The 26,883-nt window shown below is 50.8% G+C and overlaps 1 protein-coding gene across 2 annotated transcripts in view; it reads left to right on the forward strand.

The window, feature by feature from the left end:
• SLIT3 (slit guidance ligand 3) overlaps nt 1-26,883 on the forward strand; it is a gene marked incomplete at its 5' end in the record, with an annotated part of 610,658 nt that overhangs the window by 504,637 nt on the left and 79,138 nt on the right. For both annotated transcript variants that reach the window (XM_082835732.1, XM_082835733.1), the window contains 6 exons: nt 4,509-4,652; nt 6,128-6,291; nt 16,222-16,372; nt 17,588-17,662; nt 24,458-24,601; nt 25,380-25,523. In XM_082835732.1, the coding sequence (XP_082691858.1) occupies nt 4,509-4,652; nt 6,128-6,291; nt 16,222-16,372; nt 17,588-17,662; nt 24,458-24,601; nt 25,380-25,523 (822 nt within the window). The remainder of the gene's footprint in view (nt 1-4,508; nt 4,653-6,127; nt 6,292-16,221; nt 16,373-17,587; nt 17,663-24,457; nt 24,602-25,379; nt 25,524-26,883) is intronic.

Consider the following 26,883-nt stretch of genomic DNA (forward strand, 5'->3'; position numbering starts at 1 on the left):
TTAATTTTTATTGGACTATGGTTGCTTTACAATGTTGTGTTAGCCTCCACTGCACAACAAAATGAATCAGCCATACACATACAGATATCCCCTCCCTTTTGGACTTCCCTCCCGTTTAGGTTACCACAGTGCATTAGGTAGAGTTCCCTGTGCTGTACAGTATGTTCCCATCGGTTGTCTATTTTATACATAGTAACAATAATGTATATGTGTCAGTCCCAGTCTCCCAGTTCCTCCCACTCCACCCCTTTCCCCCTTGGTATCCATACATTTGTTCTCTACCTCTGTGTCTCTATTTCTGCTTTGCAAATAAGATCATCTATACCATTTTTCTAGATTCCACGTATATGCGTTATTATACAATATTTGCTTTTCTCTTTCTGACTTACTTCACTCTGTATGACACTCTCTAGGTCCATCCACGTCTCTACAAATGATTAGGATGTTGTTTGTTTGTTTAATTCCCCTGCAACTCTTGTCCATGTACCAGAGAGCTCAGAGATCCTTTCATGGAAGCCAGACCCAGTTGAGTAGCTGCCAACCTTCCTCCCAAAGGATAGAGGACAGAAAGACAGGCTGTTAGATGTCGCCTGTGCTGGAGATCAGTGAGGCTGTCCTCGGCATCTAAATCTGGATAAGCAGCTTAATTTTATCTCTCCCTGCACCGATGCATCTTGCCTTAGGGAGCCAAGCATCCTGGGAGAGAATAAGTGATGGGGAGGCTCTGCCCTTTTGTGTTTCCTTTTGCTCCTGCATATGCGCTATCTTTGCCTCAAAATTGTGCCAGCCTGGGTTGTTTTGATGCCTTACATCTTTGCGATAACGTCTCATGCTGAGAGATCTAGGAACAATAGGGAACAAGAAAGTGGGCAGAAAAAGAAGCCTCGATAGTTCTGATGGGTGAGGAGGGTTGCCAGAGTGGCCTGCAGTCTAGATACCCTTTCAAGGCAGATCAGAGTTGCACTCCTCTCTCCCCATAGCCATCCGCCTTATCCAGTGTCTGGCATTCCCCAGAACCACGTACAGCAATTGGGCTCATGAATCTACACTAGAGTCTCAAATCTAAATGCCTCCTCAGGCAAGGTCAGTAGAATAAACTTGTGAAGGGCATCAATAGGGAATAGTGAGGACTGTGGCAAACAGAGCATATGTCTTATCTAAAGGGGGCAGCCAGCCCATGGCTGCCTCCAGTGGGCCCAGTGTTACTAGAGCTTCTGATTTTTTTCAAGAGAAGATAGAAATATGATGTGTGTGAGTGAGAGAGAGAAATGTCCCAATTTTTTTTATTGAAGTATAGTTGATTTACAATGTTGTTAGCTTCTGATGTACAGCAAAGTGATTCAGTTCTACATATATATGTATATATATTCTTTTTCAATTCTTTTCCATTATGTATAGTAGTTTGTATCTGCTAATCCCAAACCCCTAATTTATCTCTCCCCACCCCACTTTCCCCTTTGGTAACCATAGTTTGTTTTCTATGTCTGTGAGTCTGTTTCTACCTTGTAAATAAGTTCATTTGTATCATATTTTAGACTCCACATGTAAGTGATACCATATATTTATCTTTGTCTGTCTGACTTACTTCACTTGGTATGATAATCTCTAGGTCCATCCATATTGCTGCAAATGGCATTATTTCATTCTTTTTATAGCTGAGTAATATTACATTTTATATATATATATTTACAGCTGAGTAATATTACGTTTTTTATATATACATTTTATATATTTTTATATAAATATATATACTTTATATATATATTACATTTTATATATATATACATTTTATAATATATTACTCAGCTTTTTATAGCTGAGTAATATTACATTTCATATATATATGTGTGTGTGTATGTGTGTGTATGTATATATATATATATATATATATATATATATATATATAAACATACCACATCTTCTTTATCCATTCATCTGTTGATGGGCATTTAGGTTGCTTCCGTGTCTTAGCTGTTGTAAATAGTGCTGCTATGAATATTGGGGTGCATGTATCTTTTCGGATTAGCGTTTTCTCCAGATATACGCCCAGGAGTGGATCATATGGTGACTCTTTTTTTAGGTTTTTAAGGAACCTCCATACTGTTCTCCATAGTGGCTGCACCAATTTTACATTCCCACCAACAGTGGAGGAGGGCTCCCTTTTCTCCACACCCTCTCCAGCATTTGTTATTTGTAGACTTTTTAATGATGGCCATTCTGACTGATGTGAGGTGATACCTCATCATAGTTTTTTCCCAGTTTTTAACACACTGGGAGGGCTGAATGAACAGAGTTGCATGTGGGATGTTGCAAGATGCTGCAGGGAGGATTCTATCCTCAGGTCATGAGATTGGCATTTCTGACCTGGTCTCTTTACTGATAATTCGGTATTTCCTAGCAAGATGATGCCCTCAAAAGGCCCTGAACATCAAACTTTGGAACAAATCATCTACCGCATACTTTATCTTTCTTTTTAAACAAGAGAACCACAAAATGTGTGTGTGTGAAGGGTTCATTCCTGACCTGTGGCGACTTAGCCCTGTTGGATCCTCTCGCTCTTCTCCCTGTTTCTCTGTTCCAAAGCATCCTCCTTGAAATACCCCCCAAATAGAGTCATTTTGACTAAAATTTAATATACAAAGCACAGTAAATTCTTGGGGGAAATTGCTACAGAGGGGATAGACAGATGGGTGGGGTAGATGAGGCATTCAAAAAGAAGCAACTAAACCCTCCGGAGACCTAGAGTACCATAACTGCATCCAGCATGCGCCTTGGAAACGTGTGACCTCGAACAAGCCCACCAATCTCTCAGCCTCAGTTTCCTCAACTGTAACGTGCAAGGCTGGCTCTGCCCATCTGCCCAGGTTACTGTGAGAATAAAAGGATGTCAGGAAAGCACGCTGGAAAACAGGAAATGTATTCTAGCAACGTGAGCTTTTTTTGCCACTGGGAGGCAGGAGGACATCTGTGTGAACCCTTGGGACCCTGACCGTTATTAGCCAGATTAAACATCAGTTCTTCTTCCTCTTGTCACTGCCACAGCTGCCTGCCTCACAGGACGGGCCTGCAGCAAGGGAGTGGGGGCATGGGTCATTGAGCTCCCATGGCAGCCCCTCCGTTACCAGCTCCAATCCCCTGGGCCCTGGCATCAAGAGCCTCCAGAGGCAAGCCAGCCATGATGCATCCCATGGGTCCCTCCCCGTGAGGGAAGCTCTGAGCCAGCGTTGAAAAGAGAAATTTTAAAAATTCCAGCTTTTTGCGGGTTAGTTTATTAACCCCCTCACTTGCGTTCAAGAGTGGGTGAGCAATGATTTTACATGAGGTTCAAGGGCACAGCTAGTCAGTCTAGGATCATAAAGGACATTTGTAGGACCCAAAGTGCTTGGCTTGCCAGCCCCATTCTGGAAAACACTTCCATCACCTAGGATGGACCAGCATTTCACCAGAAACGCAGCTTCCTTTTATGCTTTTTTTTTTTTTTTTGCTTTTTTTTGGTTTTGGTTGGCCGGGGCGGGTCTGAAGAACTAAAACCATAGCAGAACGGGGTCCCTCGTGGATAGGAAGGCTGACCCTGGGGGATAGGTGTCACCTTAGAGGAGAGTGACCACCTGGATTTGCACATGGAGTTGAGTGTATTTCTTAATAAATGCTTGTGCTGAGCACTAGGGATAAAGGGAGGAATAAAATAATGTCATTTGTACCATCATAGAACTTACCGTCTTGGGTGGGAGGCAAATGATAAACAGGAAAACAAACAAGTATCCTCTAACCATGAATTGAGAGAAATGCTTCGAAGGAAATAAATAGGGGGCTATGAGAGACAATAGGAGGGGTCGTACTGGAGATGAGGGGGTCAGGGCAGGCCTCTCTGAGGAGCTGACATTTGGGCTCAGATACAGAGGAGGAGAAGGAATCACGTTATGAAAGGGGTAAAGAGCGTATTCGGAACATGCGTGGTGTATTTGCGGAATCACGCGGGACTCCATCCATGTGTGTGTTTGTGTTTCTGTGTGTGTGAGAGAGAGAAAGGATGTGTATGTGTGTGCACACATGCCTACCCACGGCTGTATTTTTTCTGGGACGATGACCTATAACTTTCGTCAGTTTTCCAACGGGATCAGTGATCCAAAAGAACTCTAAGGAATTTTCTGAATCAAAATTACCCTTAGTCAATCAGCTAAAGCATCCAAATAATTGTGCCAAATGATTTTTTTTTTTTTTGAGTCCTGGAAGCTCTGCATGCTAAAGCAGAAAGTGGAGCACACAGGGTGGCATTTCGGGTCTCCCTGCGAGAGCACGGGTGCAGGGCAAGTCTCCAAGCGATCGGTGTGCGACACAGCATCCGTGGTGACCGGGTGCGTGAGTGCCCGGACGTGTCCGGAGGTTCGGTGGCCACAGGCATGCAAGTCCCTCTCTTTCTCTGCTGAGGGCCGGGGCCCCTGCTGTAAGGAGAGCACTGCGGGTCATCACGAGGATTAGTGAGTCACCAGCCTCTCTCCTGCCCGCAGGCTCCTCAATGCCAACAAGATCAACTGCCTGCGGGTGAACACGTTTCAGGACCTGCAGAACCTCAACCTGCTCTCCCTGTACGACAACAAGCTTCAGACCATCAGCAAGGGGCTCTTTGCCCCTCTGCAGGCCATCCAGACGCTGTGAGTATGCCACCTCGAGTGCCAACGCGTGCCCAGGCAGCCGGCAACCCCAAACACGTAGTCGCAGAGAACATTCAAAATGAAGGCAGAGTGAGCACGTCCAGGAGGAATCCTGGAGCCTGCAGCGAGAACGGGATATTAATAATAGCACTAGCTTGGGACCTCCCTGGCGGTCCAGTGGTTAAGGATCTGTGCTTTTAATGCAGGGGGCGTGGGTTTGATCCCTGGTCAGGGAACTACCATTTCCACATGCTGCATGGCTTGCCCAAGAAAAAACAATTTTTTTTTAAATCATAATAGGGCTAGCTCACCTGTACTAATCACTCACACCATGCTCCGCGCCCCACGGGGTGATTTCCCTGTATCCAAACAGTTAAGCCTCACAACAGCCCTAGGAGGTGGGTGCTTTTGTGATCCCCCATTTCTATGTGAGGAAACCAGAGGCACGGAGAAGTTCAGTAACTTATTCAAGGTTGCACAGCTAGTAAGAAGCAGGATTGAAGCCAGGCCGAGTGGCTGCTCACCTGCTCTTTTATTCTGAGCAGGCTCCATCTCTGCTGCTATCCCGTTCCTGCCCAGCAACACCCACAAAACCAAGCCTCTGGTCCAGGCACACTGTACCAGAACACGGGAGTATTTCAACACCCTCGTTAGGGAACAGTTCCTCACTCCCAAGCACTGCAGACGTTCTTAAGTTCATAAGTAGTAGTAGACGTTCATAAGTAGTTCCGTTAGAGAGATGACACCTGAGTGCAGATCTCAGCCTGTGTTTTGGATGGCTCCACCCCTCAGCTTAGACCCTAGCTCCAGCCCCGGGCCTGACCATGAGCCCGGGGGCTTCTGGAGCCCTTCTGAGTCATCTGGCACTTACTGCCCCTGTAGCCAGAGACGGGAGCCAATAAAGGGTAAGAGCAGCTGCTACGCATTGAACCCCGACCACGTGCTGAGCGCTGAGTGTGGTGCTTTGGCCAGTTTTCTCACTGAGCCGGGGGAAGCCAGGCCCATGGTGTTGTTGCCCTTGTGATGCTGAGGATGGTAAGAACAAAACCCGCTACTATAAATGGAACACCCACCCTGTGCCCGACACCATGCCAGCTGCTTTAGGCACCGGGTGTTCCTGAGCTTGGAGAAATAAAATTCAGTCTGCTCTCAGCATAAACCCTAAGCCTGCAACTTTCATTGCCCTTCAAAATTGGCGTGGGTGAGATTGGAGACGATCAGGGGTGGGTCCTGACCCAGGTGGGGAGAGTAAGGCAGGCTGATTCCCCAGGCGGGATGCCGGCTGCCCCTGTGACTGTCTTTTGCAGACAGCAGACCTCAGGCCCCCTCTCCGGGTCTTGTCTGAGAGCACCTCCCCCCGAGGCCTCCTGGGGCAATGAAGGAGGGAGCCTGGCACCGGAGCCTAGCACCAGGCAGGGGGGTGGCGGAACGTGGCACCAGGGGTCCCATCTGATTAACTCCCGTCCCTCTCGCAGCCACTTAGCCCAAAACCCATTTGTGTGCGACTGCCACTTGAAGTGGCTGGCCGACTACCTCCAGGACAACCCCATCGAGACCAGCGGGGCCCGCTGCAGCAGCCCGCGCCGGCTGGCCAACAAGCGCATCGGCCAGATCAAGAGCAAGAAGTTCCGCTGCTCAGGTAATCAGCTTATGGGGCAGGGCCCCACCTTCCGACTCCGAGTGCAGCAGCCCCGGGGAGGCCAGTAATCCAATCTGGAGGACAGCGCGCGCTGTAACGGCTCCTGGGGATCATCTTTGCAAATTAAATTGGGGAAATTCAGTTAGCCCTGCAGAAAACCAATTAGCTTATGGATTTAAAATAAAACACGCACACACAATAAAAGCATTGTGGGGAGGAAGGCGGGTGATTTGGGGAGAGACAGAACCCAGGCAGCAGCACAGCTCCCGAGCTAGGTGGAAATGAGGGGCTGAGGCAGCCTGGACACATGCGGTCTTGAGAGGCCGTGATTGATTTATTTTGTATCGTTAGTTTCCAAATCACGCTCCCCAAGTGGCAGATAGAGAAATAAATATACCCCAGGCCAGGCTGCAGGAAGCATGGAGCCTTGGGGGCCTCCTCTCCCCCTCTATGGCCACCTTCGGTACAGCCCTTGGCCCACAGTGTATTCTAGGTTTCACAGACGTTTTTGCTGTCTCCCCCACCCCAGATGGGTGCCTTCTGATCATGGAGAGAACAGCAAAGAGTGTTGCTCAGAAAGAAAGCAAAGCCTTGCTCTCTAGTTCCCAAGCTCTCTCCAGAAACCTTCCTCCCTACCGCACCCAGAAATGAAATGGGGAGGGGGCTTGGTGAATGGCGAGGGAATTCTCAGCTCATCTTGGAAAGAGAACTTGCTCTCCTTGACGCAAGAGGTGGATGAACAGGCAGTTAAAAATGACTATCATTTGTGTTGTTTGCTACTGGAAAAAAATCACCAAGCTGCTTTGTGCTCCCAATGGTGAGACGTTGATAGTATGATGTAGTGAGATGGGGTGAAGCCAACCCTCACAATCTGTGTGTCAGCAGGAACTGTTCTTCCCTCCCTGCCCGGAGCATCTTGTGTAGGTGGGTTTTCCTGGGGAGAAGGCTAGTGTCGGCCCTAGTCGCCGGGAGAAGACCGGCAGGCAGACCTCCGCTTCTTTCACGTCGTTCTTGACCTCAAAGTCAGATTCTTCAGTCCATGCCTCCAGAATGGTCAGCCTGAGCTGTTTGATTGTTTTCACCAGAAGCAAATACCTTGAGAGGGCTTGGAGGGACCCCAGGGACTTTGCAGCAGTCTGAGACATTGATCTCAATTTGCCTTCCCCAGAATAACAATGTCAGTTACGAGAGCAGCTCCTTGCCGCTGATGAGCACTGTGCTTAGGGCTTCCAGTTTGACTCGGTTTTTCCAATAGTCCTGTGAGACGAGCAGGAGAGGTCCCCTTGCTGCAGCAGAGGGAGCTGAGGGGGCACCCCGTGGTCACAGCAAGCAAACGGTAAAGGCAGGCTCGGACCCCAGGTCTGGCTTACCCCTCAACACCACGCGGCATGTAGGAGAGAAGGGCCGTTGGGGAAGGAGGTCCAGCTGCTTGGATGACTTCCTTCCCCAGCCTCATGGCCCCGCCCCCAAGCTCAGGCCCTGAACTCTTTCCTTAAGTTCCCTCTTGGGGCCGCAGCATCTCAGGGAGGAAAATGCTCTCCCAGCCCAGAGCTGTGCCCTGAGGCACAACCGTCTTGTCCCCGGGGCCCTTTCCTCATGACTTACACCTCTTGTCCCTTCTGCCTCCTCTCTTCCTACCCATGTCTGGCTGGGGCTGAGTTAATTACCTCTAACAGCAGTTGTGCCCAACAAGAGGGGAGATAAGAGGCCGAGGAGGGCAGGGTGCCGTCTGCCACCCCTGATCCCTCAGTCTGGAGGCTGGTGGTGGGGTGGTCCCATCATGATCTCTAGATCCCGATTGATGCCAAGGCCCTGGGGCATAGGGTGGGGATGGAATCAGCCCAGGGATCAGCCATTGCCTCGGAATGACTGTAGGCTGGGTTTGGGGATGGGGTACAGACAGAAGTAAGTAGGAGAAAGAGGAAAACAGCCAGTAGACCTAGAAACAGTAGAGCTTAGCTCTAGCTCTAGATCTGCCACTACCTACCTATCTTTGCACTGGAGGAACCCTGGCTTCTTTTCCTATGTGGGGTAGGAATGATTTTCTTGACATTTTAAAAAGACACAAATAAGGAAAAGGAACAGGGTTTCTTGATTGGCCCTGTCTAAAAAAGTTTTTATACATCAATACTAAACAGAAAGATTATTCCTATAAAGGTAGAGAAAGTTAGAGCTGTGATGATCCTAACATATAACATTCTATATGCTCTTATTTTATGTAGCTACAGACAAGAGAGGTCAAGAGAGCTAGCTACTGGTGCACTCCAAAGGCCTTGGCTTTGAGAGGCACTGGGGCCCAGACCTGCTTAGCATTGAGGGATGCAGAAGCCCTATCTCTAAAGCTCTGTGTTTCCAGGAAGCTCAAGAAGAAAGAAGGAGGGGCAGGTGACACGTACTGGATTTGACAGATAATAAGTCTGCTTTTTACTTTCCCCTAAAAGCACTCCCATTGCAAAGACAGCTGATGTAATTAGGAGCCAATTTGAGGGCTGCTCTTGCAACGCATAGAGCTCCTCCTTAGGCTGGGCATCTGGCTTCCCAGCTGCACTGTGTCTGACTGTATCAGCTGTATCCGCTGCCCTGGGCAGCAAGATCGGGTTAGAGGTGAATGCTGCCGGCTGGGGTAATCTGACCATCAGATTAAGGCCTCCTCAAAAGGCACCATCTGGCTGCCTGAGACCCCAAGCCCGTCCTCGGGGGAGCCCTTGGCGGTTGCAAAATGCTGTCTGCCTTCCGTCATGCCTCCCCCACTGTGTGTGTGGAGATCCAGTTGGCAAGAAGAAACGGGTGGTGAAGAGTACAGAGCGGTGTAACCCCTGTCCTCATCTGTACAAAGATGTCAAAGAGTAAGACACCTCTCAGGGAATCACAAAACTTTAGAGCCCCCAGAGATTACCCAGTCCGTGCTAGAGAGGAAGAAAATGAGGTTCACACAGCAGGAAGTCTTATCTAAGATTATAGAGTGGTATTTTCAGGACAAGATGTGTAACCCAGGACTTCTGATATACTGAGAAGATTCTTGATAACTTTCTCCTGGGCCCCTCCATTTCTTTCTGTTGAAGGAAACCAAACAGAAGGAGGGGAATTTTAAAGCTTGGGGACAGGGGCATGAAAGGGCTGGATTTTCCCTGCACTGGTGCTGAGGACCTGATCAAACTTGAATACGAAATCCCCAAACCAGAGTGTTCGCAGAGCCCTGCCTGTCCGGAGGCGCTCCAAGCAGAGTTGAGTCTAAATTATAGTGGCCAGCTCTAGCTGGTCGGATGGGAGGGCTTAGCAAGAGGTGGAGCCAGATCCGGAGCTGCGGAGTGACTTGGACTAACCAGTCAGTCGTCACAGATAACCTATACACGTCAATATGCTATCACCACCTTGTCCTAAAAACACACTGTGGAGGAACGGTGACCCCGTCGCTCCTGTCAGAGGGCAGGGCAGTGAGGGTCCCAGTCTGGTCTCTTCAAGATGCCCTGACTCTGGTCTCTTCAAGATGCACACATCTCTTCATGGCTTGGGTGGAAATTCATAAAAACGGCCGCTGACCTTTTGCAGATAAGGGTGTAAAGGCTGGGCACCCTCCCTGGGCCCATGGCATCAAGAACAACCGGTTGTTGGTCTCCCCAGCCCGCTCCATGATTTACAGTCATGGCGGAAGTCAGGAAGGACCCTAGAATCTGGTATCTTCCACTTTCTTTGCTTTTCTTAGTTTGAAAGAGCCTCCTTGTCATGGTCATTGTGACTGTGGGTTTCTCAGTCCCAAACCCAGGGCCCTGGGGCTTCCCCAACTTTCTCCCTGCTAGGAACATGGATTTTCTCTCACTGTCACACCCCTTCTCTACTATACCTTGATTGATCTGTGAGGAACATCTGTCAGCCAGGGGTTTCTGGGGGCCTGGAAGGATACTGAGGAGACATCAGAGGGACTTTCTCTAAAGAAGAGCATTGCAGCTTTGCTAGACCACTAGGAACCATGACCTGTCTCTTTACTGAAGGCGCCGGGGGAACAGCCTGTCCTGGAACCACTCTGCTATGGGATGGGCCCTAGGCAGCAGAGAATGCAGAAGATGCTTCTGCTAAGTTGGACGTCTTGGCACATCTAACGGTGTGATTGAATGGGGTTCAGAGGCTCAGTTCAGGCCTGCGAAACGATCCCAGACATTTGTGGTCATAATTGCCCTTGGGAAGGATCTGTTCTACCCTGATACTCCTGAGTAGGGATGTCCAGTGGCCTCCCACCCGTTCTTCTCCCTTCCTCCTGTGTCTCCCCCGGGGCGGGGTGTGAAGGGCGGTAGGGCTCCTGTCTCCAGACGTGTTCCTGTGGAACCCCGCTCTCGGTACTAATCACGCTCAGTGGGGGCCTGCTCCGGCTTCCGCTTCTCCACGCTGCTTCCTCTGAGCGCTCCTGTCCTCTCTCTGACGCTGCTTCCTGACCTTGACTCTGACCAGTCGCCGCGGGGCTTTCCTTTGTGCTTGATCTAACCATGTGGTGGAACGATGGAAACGGAACATGGTTCTGTCAAGCACCGCGGAAAGCACCGCGCTCTCCTGCAGCATGGCCCGCCACCGCTGGACACCTCTTCTCTGCCCTGGAGCACCGCAGCCCACCACCCGCCAGACCCGCCTCTCTCGGTCCAGCCTCACGAAGGGTGGGGGGGGGGGTGGGAGTCTCGAAGGATTCACAGAGCACCTCCAACTCCAGGTAGCAGATCTGGGCTGAAATAGGGATGGGGAAGCGTACGGGGGACAAGCTGAGATCTGCGTCCATGTCTCTATCCCAGATGGAGTTGCCATCCCCCAAATCTAGTCTGGATGCCAGCCAAGTGGTAAAGTAGCTAGGTCTGAGCTCAGACACCACTGTTTTTCTTCTTGAAGAGAGCACGTATGCCCAAGGCGTATGCCCTTTGTTTCACGGAAGAGTCCCAGCCCAAGGTCATTTTCCCACGTGGCAGTTAACGCAAAGCTCACACTGCTGGTACCCACCCTCCACCTACCATCTTTATTGGAAGCATTAGGACTTAATGTGAGCATGAGAATGATGAAACTGCCATGAGTCTGAGACACTGGACGTAACCTGAGGCTCCTTCTGGAACTGACCCCCTCTCCTCACAAGTACTTTGGTCCCCGCGCAGCCTGAAGTCCAAGCTGTCTCCTTGACCTTCCAAGCACAGCTAACATGAGGCGAAAGTGCTGGGCTCCTCAGCGGTGCTAGCTCAGTGCCATGTGGGGTCTGTGCGGAAGCCCACCGCCTCTGATAATAAAGAGAGGGGCGTCTCGGCACCTCCCGTGCTGCTTATTTCTTGATAAATCCTAGACCCAGTGTCACCGGAAGATTGTGTTGTTGGTTCATGCCGTGGAATGTGTGTGCTGTCCCATGTGAGAGAGGGCCCTGGCTTGAGCCAGGAGCCGGGCTCTGGGCTTCCATGGCGATGTGTGACTCTCACTGTCTCCTCTCTCTCGGGTTACCCCTCAGAGCCAGGGCCCCAGCCATTGCTGAGGAACGGAGAGTCCTGTTTACCTCTCTGAATTCTTTTCTCACGGGCTTACTAGAGACCGGGTGCTGAGCTAGTTTACATCATTACCTTGTTCAATTTTCACAACAACCCTATAAGTCCCATTCTGCAGATGAGAACATTGAGGCTCAGAGAGGCCAGCTAACTTGCCCAGGGTCGTTGGACTCCAGCACGGCTGCTCTTTACGACTGTAATCCTCAGCTTTCCCAGCTGCGGACAGGCCCATGGCCTTGAGTTATGAAATCAAACAGACCTTGACTTGACTCGATAGGGACTTGAAAACGGTAACACTCCCTTTCAAACTCCCTTCTGCTCATAGAAAATGACTTGAGCAAGAAAGAGAGCAAGCGTCCCTGTTTACAGGGCCCCTCCCCTCCAGCATGAATGTACCAAGACCCATTTGGTACAGGACAGGTCCTCGGGCCTAGAGAAATTCTCTTTCCCTCTGAACAGAGAGGGCGTTCTGAGTTCCTCGGCACTGCCGCCACCGTGCCAGGGCCAGGCCTTCGGGAGTGGGTCCACAGGGTGCCCTTCCACGGGTGCCTCCCTGGTCCTCCGGCAGCTGGCTGTGACCAGGCAGTGACCGGCTGCAGGCCATGGCCATTTCCCTCTGCTTCCAGGCACATAGCTGCATTCATGTTAGACTCTGACAGGGAGAACTTACTAGGACAGCTGCCTGCCCAACCAATCTCCAAACTCCTGGTAAACAATTGGTGTTTTCCAGTCAACTGGTGTCTGGTCCCCTGGCCTGTGCCGACGAGTGGATAACTGTGAACCTAGCAATGTTCTCTTGATTCCATTCATGACCTATAACCTTTGCTTGTCCTTTCAAGCCGAAGAGCCCCGGCAGGCCTCCTACTCCCCCCCCCCCCCAGTTCCTCTTTCTGCTCCTTTCCTCCTCCTTTCATCCCGCCCACCTTAGGGGTATTGGAGGTAGAAGAGGAGAACTCTGGACACGTGCGTTGGCAGGTCCTTGGTGCTCTGATAACCGTGCATCTGTGACTTCCATTAAACAAACTGGTTGCCCAGAGGATGATGCAAAATGCAGACTGCTAGTGACAGCAGCCATCCTGGGCCCAGCGCTGGCCTCTGCAGCCAAGTCCATCCAAAGGATGGGAGCTTTGACTCCCCACCTGCCCCAAGCCCCTGACCATCCAAACATTACATACATCCTCTCCTGGGAAGTGGCGGCAGGGCAGGGATTCATAATAAAACCGCATTGCTGTGGACTTCCACTCCCCTGGTCTATTGAAGTTTCTCTGTGCTCACGTCCCAAGTGTCGTCGTTCTGAGCTGCCCACCAAGGAGGAGGAGGGCTACGGGGGCAGGAGCAGGGGAGATGCCAGGTGACCTCAGCTCTCCCAAGACCCATTTCAGCCGGCGTCTAGTTTTATGGCCCTTGTTCGAATCCTCCGAGATCTCTCCTGTCTGAACTCCCCTAAAGAGAAGAAGCAACGGCCTATTTCAGTTACTTCTCTCCTACTAAGTATTTCTGGCAGTGACAAATATGCATTGAGATTGAAATTGACTTTTAAAGCTCTGGAAAAGTTAAAAATACTTTGGGGTAGTTATGAGCATTAGGCATAACAAATGGCTCCGAGAAACCCTGAGTAGTTTGGGTAATGAAATAGGAAGTGATGGAGCCTGGCATCTCAGGCTGGCTCCGACTGGGGAACGCACTCTTTCAGTTTTGTACGTACGCCGTTATTAACATTTCTGGCCCCACTCATGTAAAATACCGAACTCCGACCCCCTCGTTATTACAAACCAGGGCAATAACAAAAACAGCAGGGGGAAAAATGTTGGAAAGAACACATTAGTCCATCGAATCTAATTGCAAAATCATTTCATTAAAATGGGTCAGCGGCTCCATTGCACAGGTCGGCCAGTTATAATCTAAGTATACTACAGAGAGCGGTTCCTGCTAACTACAGACGCTCTCACCTTGATTGAAACGAAAACGCATTTAATCGGCGGCTGTCCCCAGCCGCAGCCCAGCCGGTGCACATCTTCAGGCTCATCGTGTTAGCGAGCAAACTGTGCTCCCTCCTGTCTTTCTGGCTTTGATCACTCAGGGTTCCTCCGCTTTGCAAGGATCCCATCCTAGACGCCTTCTCAAAGGAAAAATACGTGCATATGTACGCAAAGCCCCTTCACACCGTCACCGTGGGGAACCGCCGCGGGGAATGAGAGAGGGTTGTCATCTAGCAGGGTTTGCGCGATGAAATTCATCCAGGACTCAGCACGCTGATGCGTCGGCGGGTGGGGGGCCGGAAACAGCCCAGGTCAGAGTCATTCAGTGGGACGGATGCTGAAAAGCCAAGGGCAAGAAATTTGCGTAACGCACTGGACCAGGGAGCCGCCCAAAACACCTGGGATACCTGCTTGGATTTTGTTCACACAAGCCTGCGGGTGGAAAGTGAGATGGAGGAGGGGAATGGGGAAGGAGCAAAGAGGGAAAGAGACAGGTCCAGGCCTTGACCTTCTGTTTTAGGTGGATGATGTCACTTCAGAATCAGAGACCCACCAAGTCCATCCCCAATCGGGCATTACCACGGGGAGAAAACGTGAGGAGTGAGAAACCAAGAGGGCAGTGGAGACATCTGCTTCCTGTCTCCCTGCAGCCCACTGAGGGAAAATGCCATTCAGTTCACCTCCACCAACTTGACTTTATGATCATTCCTAGGTCTGGGATTAAGGTTCTGTCCAAAAGCACATCTGCAGTAAAGCAAAGTATTAGTCACATGGGCCCTGGCAGCAGCCTGCCTGGGTTCGTTTCTCTACCACGTCCTGAGTGACCTGCAGGCCTCAGTTTCCTCGTCGATAACATGGAGTCATAATAGCCTCAGAGTGTTGTGAAGGTCTAATGGGCTCACCCATTTGAAGTTCAAAGAACAGTGCCCTGCTTGTGATCCACGCTCAGTACACATCAGCTATCATCACTCACTACGCCGATGTTTTAACGGCTTCTGACATGCCAAGTGTTCCACCAGGTGCCCCAAAACATTGAATCACAAACATCTGTACAACTCTTGACCCTTTTCCAGAGTCTCTCCACCACCTTGATCTCCCTCCAATCTTCACAGCCCCTGTGAGATAGGGGCAATGTATGTGATTCCCGTTTTACACGTGGGGAGATTGAGGCTAGTAAGTGGCAAAGCCTGGGCAAATCCACGCCTTCTATTGCTAAAACCTCTGTACTGCAGATGCCCCGTTCTGCTCCTAATACACATAAGATGGCCAAGGTCCACCTCAACTAGCCAGGCAAACAAATGACCTTCACGTTCTCTGCAACACTGCAGAAATACGCACGTATGGAACAATTTATGTGCTAAGGACACCCCATTTATGCACTGGACACATGTGAGCCAAGCTCTCGTGCCCGGCATTGTGCCGAGGAACCGCTGAGGGTGAAAATAAAAGAGACCCGACCCCCGTCAACTAGCTCGTGTCTGATAGGAGAACCAGAGCTTCCCTTTTATTTCGGGCAAGGTTTGTGGTCTCACAGAGGTTCACCCAGGCGCCAGGGGATCATTTCTGATCTTTAAAGCAGCTCCTCGGGGCACCTCTCAAGACGGCACATCATTGGCCCTGTTACCATTACTGTGTACGTAACCTCCAGAAAAATTTGATTTCAAACATTAATCTTAGCTCCAACTCCCTTTAGCTCATTGGAACTGGCTTTTCACTGCAGTTAAACAGAGCTTCCTCTCAAAGGCAGCAGGTACATCTAACCCTCGCAACAGTTGTACTTGTCTTTACAGTGTTTTACATTTGCATTCATCACCAATATTTTTTTAAAAGAATTATCAGGCGACCCTGAGCCAGAATCCCAAATGTTAAGGCAGTGGGCTTCAATTCCCCAGGACCCCAACCCTCCTGATTGCTTCCCAATCATGAAACCGGGTGTCAAGGGTATTGATTGCCATGTGCTGGGCCCCCTTTATCGTTTCATTACCTGCTTTGTCCCTGAAGACAACTCGGTTTATGACCCTCTTCCCTGACCTCATTCCCACCCCTGGCATAGCTCCCATCAAAACCCCATCAAAATCTCTTCATTTGGATTTTCATGAATATTCAGAGGGCCCATGGATCATGGACCTCATGGACTAAGTACCCCCCGTAAATCGTAGACCAAATTCTGTACAGGGACCTCAAAAAGGTCCATGACCCACAGAAACTTAAGAGCCCACGGAGCTTGTGGCATTAGATGGAAAGTGATGAATGACAAAGACCAAAGGGAGAGCAAGCGGACTGGAGGCTGGGGTGCGGGGAAGGCAGAGCAAGGTGGCCAAAAAATGAGGGCAATGCTGCCTCTGTCACTGGGCCATCCCCCCGCCCCGTGTCTCCCCATCTCCAGTGCCCACAACCTCGCCCCATGCCGGACCGGCTGCCACTGACGCCCCCTCTTTGGCGCCCCCCAGGCTCGGAGGATTACCGCAGCAGGTTCAGCAGCGAGTGCTTCATGGACCTCGTGTGCCCGGACAGGTGCCGCTGCGAGGGCACCATCGTGGACTGCTCCAACCAGAAGCTGGCGCGTGTCCCAAGCCACCTCCCCGAATACGTCACCGACCTGTGAGTGCTGCCCAGGCGGGAGCCCCTGCACGTCCCCACGCCCAGTCTCCCTCAGCCAGCCAGGGTGGGTGTGGGCTCCTAGAGGTGGCCCCCTCCCAGCTCAGTCACCTGGGTGTTCCTTGGTGTCCCCTGCGTCCCAGGACGAGGGCAGACTCCCCCAGGCATCCGCGGGGGACAGCTTGCTCACAAATAAAGACAGCTCATTCATTCTATTGATACAAAGATTTTCCGAACACCCGCTGCAAGCCAGGCACTGTGCCAGGCCCACCCTTTTCCATGGTGAACTAAGCAGACCACCCCTCCTAGCCCTTAGGAAGCTTACAACATAACCGGAAAGATGGATAGCGCATAAATGACTGTCCTAAAGTGAAAAAACAGCTAGAACGATCAGGTATATCGGAGCCTCTGGTTATCCATGCTAATAGAGAGGCATGTTGGTTTATCCAGAAGTGGCAGAGCTCAGAGTTACAGCATGGGGTGGGGGGCAGGGGTGACGGATCTGGGCCTGACTCCTGTCGTCTCCAGTTTTCCTGAGGTTGGGCAAGTTGCTTCTCAGATCTGAGCATCAGATTCTGACCTATAGAATGGAGGTGTCAATACCTACCTCCTATGGGGGTTACAAAGATTAGGTAAGAGGATGCGAGCACAGACTTTATCTTGAATCCTGGCATGGACTCAGCCCTGCATAAATGACGGTGGTCTTTATTTATTATTATTATTATTATTATTATTATTATTATTATTATTATTATTATCTTTGACTCTCTCCTGCTCTCCCTGAGCTTACATGAATGTTGGGCGTGGAGTCCCTGAGCTGCCCTGAGCAGAGGAATGTGGTCAGGAAAGACCTGAGTGGCTTGGAGAGTTGGAAGAACCTGGGGAAACCTCCCTGGGGGTTTAAGTGGTCATTGGTACCCCTACAACATGAAGGCAAATCATTGGCACTTGACTGTTAAGTGCTGAGCGTTCAAAAAGTTGAATACGCCTTTGGCAGAGGGTCTTCCTCTCCTTTCTGGCCCCTTCTCACACCCCTCCTCTTGCTGCTGGGCCCCCCATGCTGATGGAGTACACGGAGGGTTTCTATGGTGCTATTGACCTGGACTGAGTGAGGGCCAGGTGGCAATTCAGCTGAAGCCACGGGGGGATGGGGGACCAATGGAGGAGGTGCCCCATCCACAGCTCACCCACCGCCTCATCTGCTTGCTTCCCATGTAGCCGACTGAACGACAATGAGATATCTGTTCTAGAGGCCACTGGTATCTTCAAGAAGTTGCCCAACCTGCGGAAAATGTAAGTCAGTCTCAGGAATTTGGCAGACCGGAGCAGAACACCGGGGCACGGGCGGCTCCCTCTCCCTCCACTGCAGCCCCTCCCAGTCTCCTCCTGACCCCGCTATGGGCACGTCCTGGGAAGCAAGACACTAAGGCAGGACCATGCAGAGGCAGAGCACGCATTTTGCACCATCCCTGACCCTCACCCCATCCTTGCTCACCCCTGTCCTCCACCCCACACCCAATGTCTACCCCAGTGGGTGGTCGGAGGGACTCAGGTGAGGACCAGCAGTGGGACATGGGGATCTAGGGTGCACATCACTTAGTAATTTTTATGAGGTAACAGTCAGAAGGTCTGTTTTTAGATGAACCCTAAAGGCCTCCACATGGTTGAGACACACTGGAGCGGAGACACCACAGCTGCCTCACCTCCTTCATCTGTAAGCACGCTGGTGCACAGCTGACCTTGCTTCCCCCTCCCCTTCCCTTCCCAGGGGTGCCAGCAGAGGTACCAGCATGGACAGGGGGCTCTTTGCCATCTAATTCCCTTCTCCTTGACCCTGCTCCCCACTCCCACCCCATCCTCCACATGTCCCAGCCCCAGAGTTTGAGTCTGCCTCTGGAACAAAGGAAAACGGTCAAGCCTCATTATTCATAGACCCTGTATTTGCTGATTCGCTTACTCACTAACATTTATGTGTAATCTCAGAATCAATACGCACAGGGCTTTCATGGTCATTCATATACATAGACAGGGCAGCCAAAAATTTGAGTCCTCCTACATGCATGTCCCCAGCTGAAAGCAAACAAGGCCACGTTCTGATTTCTTGTTTCAGCTCCCAGACTGTAAACAAGTGTCCAATCCGCAATATATTTAGTGCCACATTTCTTTTTTTGCATGTTTGTGCTTTTGTGGGTGATTTCACTGTTTAAAATGGCCCCATAGCATAGCACTGGAGGGCTGTCTAGTGATCCTAAGCACAGGAAGGCTGTGATGTGCCTTACGGAGAAAATACGTGTTACATGAGCTTTGTTCAGGCAAGAGTTACAGTGCTGTTGGCTGTGAGCGCAATGGAAATAAATCAACAATATATATTCAGTAAGATGTCTTTAAACAGAAACATGCATCAAACAAGGTTAGGTACTGATCGGTTAATGAAAATGGTGACCAGAGGCTCCCCTAGGAGCAGTGGTTCAGCATTCACTAATTCATCTTGCCCAGTGACTTTGTAGAGCTTAACCACGATGAATAATGAGAATTAATCGTAACCCTTATTTTATTTTGCTCTCCACTCTTCCACCCATCAGTCCCTTGCAGGCAAGTAGGAGAGAGACCTTCCCCTGCCCTGGGCAGCATCTGGATCGCATCAGTGCTATTCCCTCCCTGCCCACAGTTGCCACCTTGGCCACGGCCTCAGGGACAACTCTGTAACTGAGAGCAGTGGAGAGCACTGTACCTGAGGGGGCAGCAGAGGGAGGACACACGTGGGTCCTGGTGAGGTTCATGGCTGCCCGAGTGGTCAAGCCCACCTCTAGCTTCAGGAACCCAGCACAGACATCACCCATCACCTGCCTTTTAAATTCAACCCCCGAAAATGCTTACTTTTTTTAACCTCAAAACAAATTTACATGCCCATGGAGATAAGGCATGTAAACAGGATCATGGAAGTCTTTGCTTCCATGAAGAAATATGCGCTCTCCCATTTTAGGTGAAGCTCAAGCACTCTGAGTCTTTCATCTTCCTAGTTTTGACAGGGACCTGAGTATGAAGAACTGTTTCTGTACACCAACAAAAACAACAGCACAAATGCAATGATGAGTCGCAGCCAACTCCCAGCCTCAGCATCCAAGCCACAAAAGGGAGTGGTGCGGACTGTGGCAAAATGTAGGCCGAGTCCTCACGAAAAGGGGCAGATGTCACTAAGTTCCTCCCATCATCTGCCATGGTGGAAGGAAAGTCAGAGCTGCCAAATATTCCCTTCACGGGAGCAGCTGGAGATCCAGGTATGGCGGAAGAACAGGCAGGCCGGCATTTGTTCTGAGTTCAGCTCTGCCCCATGCCTGCTGTGTGACCCTAGGAATGCCCTTAGCCTTTCTGGGCCTTTCATAATAGAAACAAGTCCACCTTCCTTGTAAGGTGTGATGAGGACCAGAAGTAAGTATAAGAGATAAGGGGAAAGACATGGCCTCTGTCCATGGGACCGCAGTGAGAAGGTGCTGGAAGACAGAAAGAGGACATCTGGGTCAAGTGACCCAGAGCAGATGGCTAGACATTGAAAACAGGAGTTACAAACTCAAGTGCCTTCAGGACCCCCTGTGGAAAGAGGGAATGGGTGCAAGGCAGCAATAATAATAATGGCGACAAACAGTCACTAAACACTTTACTCTGTGCGCCAGACTCTGCTGATATTCAGGCAACTACCCCTCACCAAGAAAAACAAAACAGCTTTGAGACTGCTTCATCTTACAGATGAGGAAGCTGAAACACAGGAAGTAACCTGCGCAAGTTTAAAAGTCAAGCCAGGAGCGGTGACAGTGCAGAGTAGCTGGGGAGCGCACGCACCACCTGAAGGCAGTAAGCGCACGTGTGTGCACGTGTGTGTGCCTAAATCCAGGGACATATGGTGCCAGCCAACCAAGCACGTGTCCCAATAGGGCAGACTTTTTAAGTAAACAGTCCTTATTTGCTAGGACCCGTCTCCACCCCTACACTCCCATGAGGTGATGGGTCAGCGGGAATTCTGCCCATCAGAGTGGTTAAGGCCAGCAGTGCCTGTGACCGAGGCCGCTCAGCTTCCTCAGGGACTGTGGAGCCAGGGCCCTAAGGTTACAGTCTGGACGGCAGCACCCCGACAGGGCACAGAGGCAGAGGGGAGTGGACACACGGCCAGGAGTTTGGACTCTGCGGTGCCTTTCCAGACTGTTCTGAACCTCTGTGCCCCTTCCTGTCATGTGGGAATAATGAGATTTCATAAGTATCACTAAGGGATGCAAAAAGAGGTGGGAGCTGTTCCCCACAAAGGTTATTAGGACTGTGGTAACTCAAGGTAGCTTTTCAAGTGACCTCCCACTCAGAGTGGGGTCACGGCCTCTCTCGGGCCAACTTTCAGATCACTTCTTACACTGAAGGAGCATCTCAAGCAGAAGCTGAAACCTAGCACCCCTCTAGCCAAAATCAAATCCCAAGGGTGGATTTGGTGGTTGTGGTTGTGTTTTTTTGTTTTTGTTTTTTTTTTTTTACCATCTTTATTGGAGTATAATTGCTTTACAATGGTGTGTTAGTTTCTGCTGTATAACAAAGTGAATCAGCTATCCCTATACATATATCCCATATCCCCTCCTTCTTGCATCTTCCTCCCACCCTCCCTATCCCACCCCTCTAGGTGGTCACAAAGCACCCAGCTGACCTCCCTGTGCTATGCGGCTGCTTCCCACTAGCTATCTATTTTACATTTGGTAGTGATATATGTCCATGCCACTCTCTCACTTCATCCCAGCTTACCCTTCCCCCTCCCCGTGTCCTCAAGTCCATTCTCTACGTCTGCGTCTTTAGTCATGTTCTGCCCCTAGGTTCTTCAGAACCTTTTTTTTTTTTTAGATTCCGTATATATGTGTTAGCAGATTGTATTTGTTTTTCTCTTTCTGACTTACTTCACTCTGTATGACAGATTCTAGGTCCATGATGGTTGTGTTTTTAATAAGAAGTAGCTGCCCTCTTTTAAAAATCAGGAGTTTCCGCAGAAAAATAAATGTGGATTTCTAGCACCTTTGGGAAAATCAGAGGATCTGTCAAAACTGAGCCCATGTTCCCAAACGGCTCCAGTCGAGTTGAGCTGAGCAACGGCTGTCCCCTAGCTGGGCCACGTGCTTTCCTGATCGCTGCCATCCCCACTGGGCTTGCTTCCAATTTTAGGTCACCTGCCTGGACCCTGTGGACGTTTGAGCTTGTAACCCCAGCTCGAAGTAGAATTTCCACCTCAGGGGGCCGGAGAGGTCCATAAGGGAGGTAGACAGGACCTCCCCGACCTGACAGGGTGCCAGTGTGCTGCTCAATCATGACCCAGTATCCTCGGCTTCCAGAAAACTCCGCTTAGCTCTCTCCCAACTGTATTTCCATTGAGGACTGGACTTTTAAACAGGATTACAGATGGTTCTCTGTTGCCAGAGTTTATGTATGGGCTGTCCTACAAACCTGAAGAGACAGAGACCTGGAAGAAGTCCAGGCTCGCCTCTTCAGACTCAGGCTTCCCAGAGATGAATCCCCCAGCCTCCAGGGGCCTTGGTGTTTCTCGGGAACAATAAGAACAGTTTCTGAAAGATACACCCAGCAGTTTGCCGAGGCGGCGTGGCCGAGCACTGGGTTTGTCCTGCCGTGGACCACTCTGAGCCAGCCCTGGCCTAGGGTGGGCGATTCTGAGGCTGGGTCCTTTCAGATGTGAGATTCCCATCCTCACTGGAGTCAAAGCCATGATGAGGCAGTAATCCTTCAGGTGGGTCTGCAGAGACAAAAATGGAGAGAGGCTCAGTGCCCTTAGTTTTGCGTTTGGAGGTTTCCTGGGATCTGGGGGCATCTGCAGGAAGATACAGCTCTGAGTAAGGTGGAGCTCTTACAAAACCCTGAGGCACTGGTTCTGTGTCTGGAGCGCTGGCCCCAAGCTGCTGTCTCTCTGTCCTCCAACCCAAGCTGCCTGCAGTTTTGTGTGGTGCTTTGATGGATGGAGAGAGATCAGCAGCCTGGTTTTCTGGAAAATTCTATCCCCTTTTTTCACTCTCCTTATGTTTTCCATTCTCCCAGCCCGAGGAAATCCAGTTCGCAAACCTTACAGTAATGTGATGTTAATTCTGCTCGTTTAAAGAAAAAGATGTCAGGAAATGGGAACCTCCCACTTCTTATAGCTGCTGTAACTCATCTTCATTGCCCACCCCATGTACTTCAGTTCCCCAAGAAGCCTAACTCTTTTGAGCTGGAGGAGAAGCTCCAGCATTTGGATGAGTTATAGCTGCTGGGAAAGTCTTTCTCTCTCCTCCCATGTCGAACTTGGGGGTAATTTGCAGTCTCCCCTGTGTACTGCCTTCATTTCCGAGTTATCGTGGACCAGGGCTACCAGGATTTATAAGATGACCGGCTGAGTTGCAAGAGAGTCAGGCAGGGAGCAGAAATCCAGTTTGAGAATCTCCCAGCTCTGTCAGATCTCAGGGGAGGGATTCTGAGGGGTATTTGCACCTGTTTTCTCAGCAGGATGGAGGGGGGAGGCGAGGAAGGCCGTGACCAGCAGCACAGAGGGAGCAGACAATGCGAGGCTGGGAACTGTTTCCTCCACACCTGCCCACAGGTGTGGGCATTGCCACCCCCGCACACCCAGTCCCTATTTGGGAAGAGGGCAGGCAGGCAACCTGTATCGAGCCCTTGGGTGCCCAGTTGAACTTTACTTGCTCTGAACCATCCCTATAGGAGGCTTCACCCCCAGGGGTGCATGAGTCAGGCCAGAGCTGCACAAGGAGGGCACTTGAGAGAAGCAGTAGTACCAGGGACTCATGGAGCACTATGTCCCTTTCAGTGCTCTGTGACCAGGAGCAGTGGCCTCCCCTCCCTGGGCCTCAGTATGTCCAGCAGTACAATGGGCCAGCTGGTCCATCTCTCCTGAGCCCTCAGTTCTAACAAGCTCAGGGTGCTCAGCCAGTTAGCAGCTGTGTCTCCACCTACGGGTCTCCTGTTCACAGAACAAGGCCCCCCAGGATGTTTGCTGGGGAAGCTGGATTCTTCCCTCAGCTTCTGTAACTCCATCACTTTCTGCTCCAGCCAGCCAGCTGGGGCTACCTTTCAGGCCTGAACATCCGGGTGGTCTGTGGAGACCCCCGGCCGCTAGCAGCACCTACAGTTCTGCAGGACGTGCTTGCTGCTCAGTTATCCCATCCAGCCTGCCGCGTGGTGGCTGGGGGTCGGAGGGAAGAGCCCGCTCTCAGAGCTCGAGGGCAGTATTGGAAATGGCAGCACCGAGACTTGAAAGGACCGAGCCCACGTAGGAAAACACAACGTTCCAAATCCTGAATTCTGCAGAGCAGTAATGGAAGGGATGGGCATCCACATCGTCAGAGGAACATTCACTTGGGAAAAGCGGTTCACTGGAGGCTTTTCTATGTGCCCAAAAGCATGGTCTCCGATCCCAGTGCTATCAGCTGTGTGACTGTGGGTAGGTTACTGAGTCTCTCTGAACCTCAGTCATCTCATCCGTAAAACAGGACAATGATAAAAATAATGCCCATCTGATGGGCGTTGTTTGGAGGATCTGATGTGATTCTGTTGGTCAAACCCCTCACGTGGTGCCTAGTACATAATAAGTGCACAGACTGTAGTAACTAGAAAGGGTCCATGTATATCAGGGATCTCAGATGGTGAAAGCGTCGAAGGTTCTACAAATGCCTCACCCCGTAGGGAGCAGGCATGTTTTGTATTTTCCTCCAGCTCTCCTCTTGAGAATCACTACTCAGTGAGGGTATCCGTGGAAGAGAGAAAATAAGTTTGAGAACCATTCGAAACCTGCCAGTCCCCGGGGCGTTGAAAAGACAATTGTACTGAAAGACTTCAAATGCTACACAGTCTGTTTCACACAGGTATCCACCCATCCACACCCCATGGGGGTGCTGGGCTCCCTGCTTCCTGAGGCACAGATGCTGAAGACCAAACATCGGGAAGCCCAAGGTGGAGCCTTCACCAGCCAGTCCTCGGGCCAGGGGGCACTTTAGAGTCCCCAGCTGGCTGCAGGGCCAGCCACTCCCTCCCTGCGTCCTGACCTGTTCTGTCCCCTCCTTCCAGAAACTTGAGTAACAATAGGATCAAGGAGGTGAGAGAGGGTGCCTTCGACGGAGCGGCCAGCCTGCAGGAGCTGATGCTGACGGGGAACCAGCTGGAAACGGTGCATGGGCGCGTGTTCCGTGGCCTCAGCGGCCTCAAGACCTTGTGAGTTCCCAGGGCCTGGGCCAAGGCCAGAGGGGGGGAGATGGGAGAGCAGGGGCATCAGAGGGGCTGTGAGGGCTGGAGGGCAGCAGACTAGGCCCGGGCGCTGTCCTGGCCTTCTGAATCCTGGAGCCGGAGAGACATTAGACATTTCCAAGCCCTGGATGGGAAAGAACGTAGCATGCTAAGCTCCCCCCAACACACACACACACACACACACACACACACACACACACACACACAGAGACAGACACTAAAAGACACTAGCCCTAGTGTATACACAGGTGTAGATTCATACCAGAAACAGGCACACACTCACACATGTACACAAACATAGGCATTACACATGTACATGAAATGGCATATAGACACACATGGAACATGTGGATATACACAAACAAGCATGTGCATATAAGCACACACACATACACACAAGCTGATGTCCACAGCCACATCTTGATTCTTCCCTCTCCTCCCCCAAATATACATACATACACTAACCACCATACGACATATATATGTACACGTACACACGCATGACACCTGCTTCTACTGTAAATACAGCGTCTGCAGCCCAGAATGTGCATACACGTTTACAGGTGGCCCCAGTGGGGACCCAGGCCCAGCCATCACAGGACAAACCCCAGCAATGTGACTGGTCTGAGCTTGGATTTGGCAGAAGCATCCCACCACACACGCACACGCACACACGCAGTGTGGCACAGTCATAGGAGGGAAGGGATGACACCCGTGCTTACTCACCCCACCCCTCTCCCTGCAGGATGCTGAGGAGTAACCTCATCAGCTGTGTGAGCAATGACACCTTTGCTGGCCTGAGTTCAGTGAGGCTGCTGTCCCTCTACGACAATCGGATCACCACCATCACCCCCGGAGCCTTCACCACGCTCGTCTCCCTGTCCACCATGTAAGTCCCCCTGGACCAATGGCACACTCATTCAGGGCTCCTCTCCTGCAGACCTCTCCTCTCACAACACCCCACTATATTTGGCCCAAGGTCATCTATCCATCTGTCAACTTAAACACTTGGCAGCCTCCCTCCATGTGCCAGGCACCATTTGCTACTGAGGATTCACAGACGTGGACCCTCCTTCCTGGAGCTCACAGCATAGCGAGTTGCCACAGAAGGGAGGTCCACGGTGATATGAGAGCCTAACATAGGCTTTGTCGAGGAACACTGGAGCTATGCTCTGGAAGGTGAGTGGGAGTTGGCTTGTTTGCGAAAGCAGGAAGTGTATTTCTTTCGGCGGGAAGAGCACGTGCAAAGGCCCCGTGCTAGGTTGAAGCAGAGCAGATATGCAGGACTGAGCAAAGTCCAACGTGGTCATAGTACAGAGTGGGCAAGGCTGGAGTGGAGACCAGGTCCAGGCTACAGGACTGCCGTGGGCCATTTTGGTCTTTATCCAAAACACATCAGGAAGCAACAGAAGGTTTTAAGCAGGCCGGTGACATGACGTGACGGGGGTTTTAAATTGATGTCACTGACTGCTTAAATGTGCATCAGAACCAGTTAGAATCTAGCTTTCTGGACGAATATCTCTGCCCACAGTATTCACTGTATTGGTAAGGGGGGCTGTTTAGAATAATGGTGAAAGCTTTGGGCTCTAGAGCCAGATTTTCTGGGTCCATATCCTGGTTTACCTCCTGTTAGCTGTGTGCCTTGGAAGGGTTACTTCATCTCTCTGTGCTTTAATTGTCCCTTCTCATAATCCACCTCGTAGGATTGTCATGAGGACTGAATTTGTTAATATTGGTGAAATGCACAGCAGGGGCCTGAGATATAAAACGTACTCAGCACATGTTAGCTTTTACGGTTTCTCACAGTATTTCTATGGGGCTCTGTTACCCTTAGTTGGTGGTTCATTTTTCCTTCCCTTCCCTTCTCCAAAGACCCTTGGGAAGACAGAAGAGAAAGGCCATTGCTGCATCTCCTGTTGCTGCCCGTGGTCATGCTCCCATACAGCCACCCCACTGGCGATAAAAGCCAAAGTTACAGAACGTCCTAAAGGCCCCACGTCTAGCCCCTCAGAACCTCCTTGCGTTCCAGCCCCACTGACCTCACTGTTCTGCGCACGCCCCAGGCCCACTTCCACCTTAGAACTTTGCACTGGCTGTTCCCACTACCTGGAAAGCCCTCCCCCTGGCTCCCTCCCCTCCTATTATTTGCTCAAATGTCAGTTGCCTCAGCCCCATTCCACCCCTCTGCTATCACCCCCAGTTCTTCCAGCCTTGCTCTTCTAATTTTTTCCATAGCACTGACCATTTCC

This window comes from Leucopleurus acutus (genome assembly GCF_964270905.1).
Source record: "Leucopleurus acutus genome assembly, chromosome: 3".
NCBI lineage: Eukaryota > Metazoa > Chordata > Mammalia > Artiodactyla > Delphinidae > Leucopleurus > Leucopleurus acutus.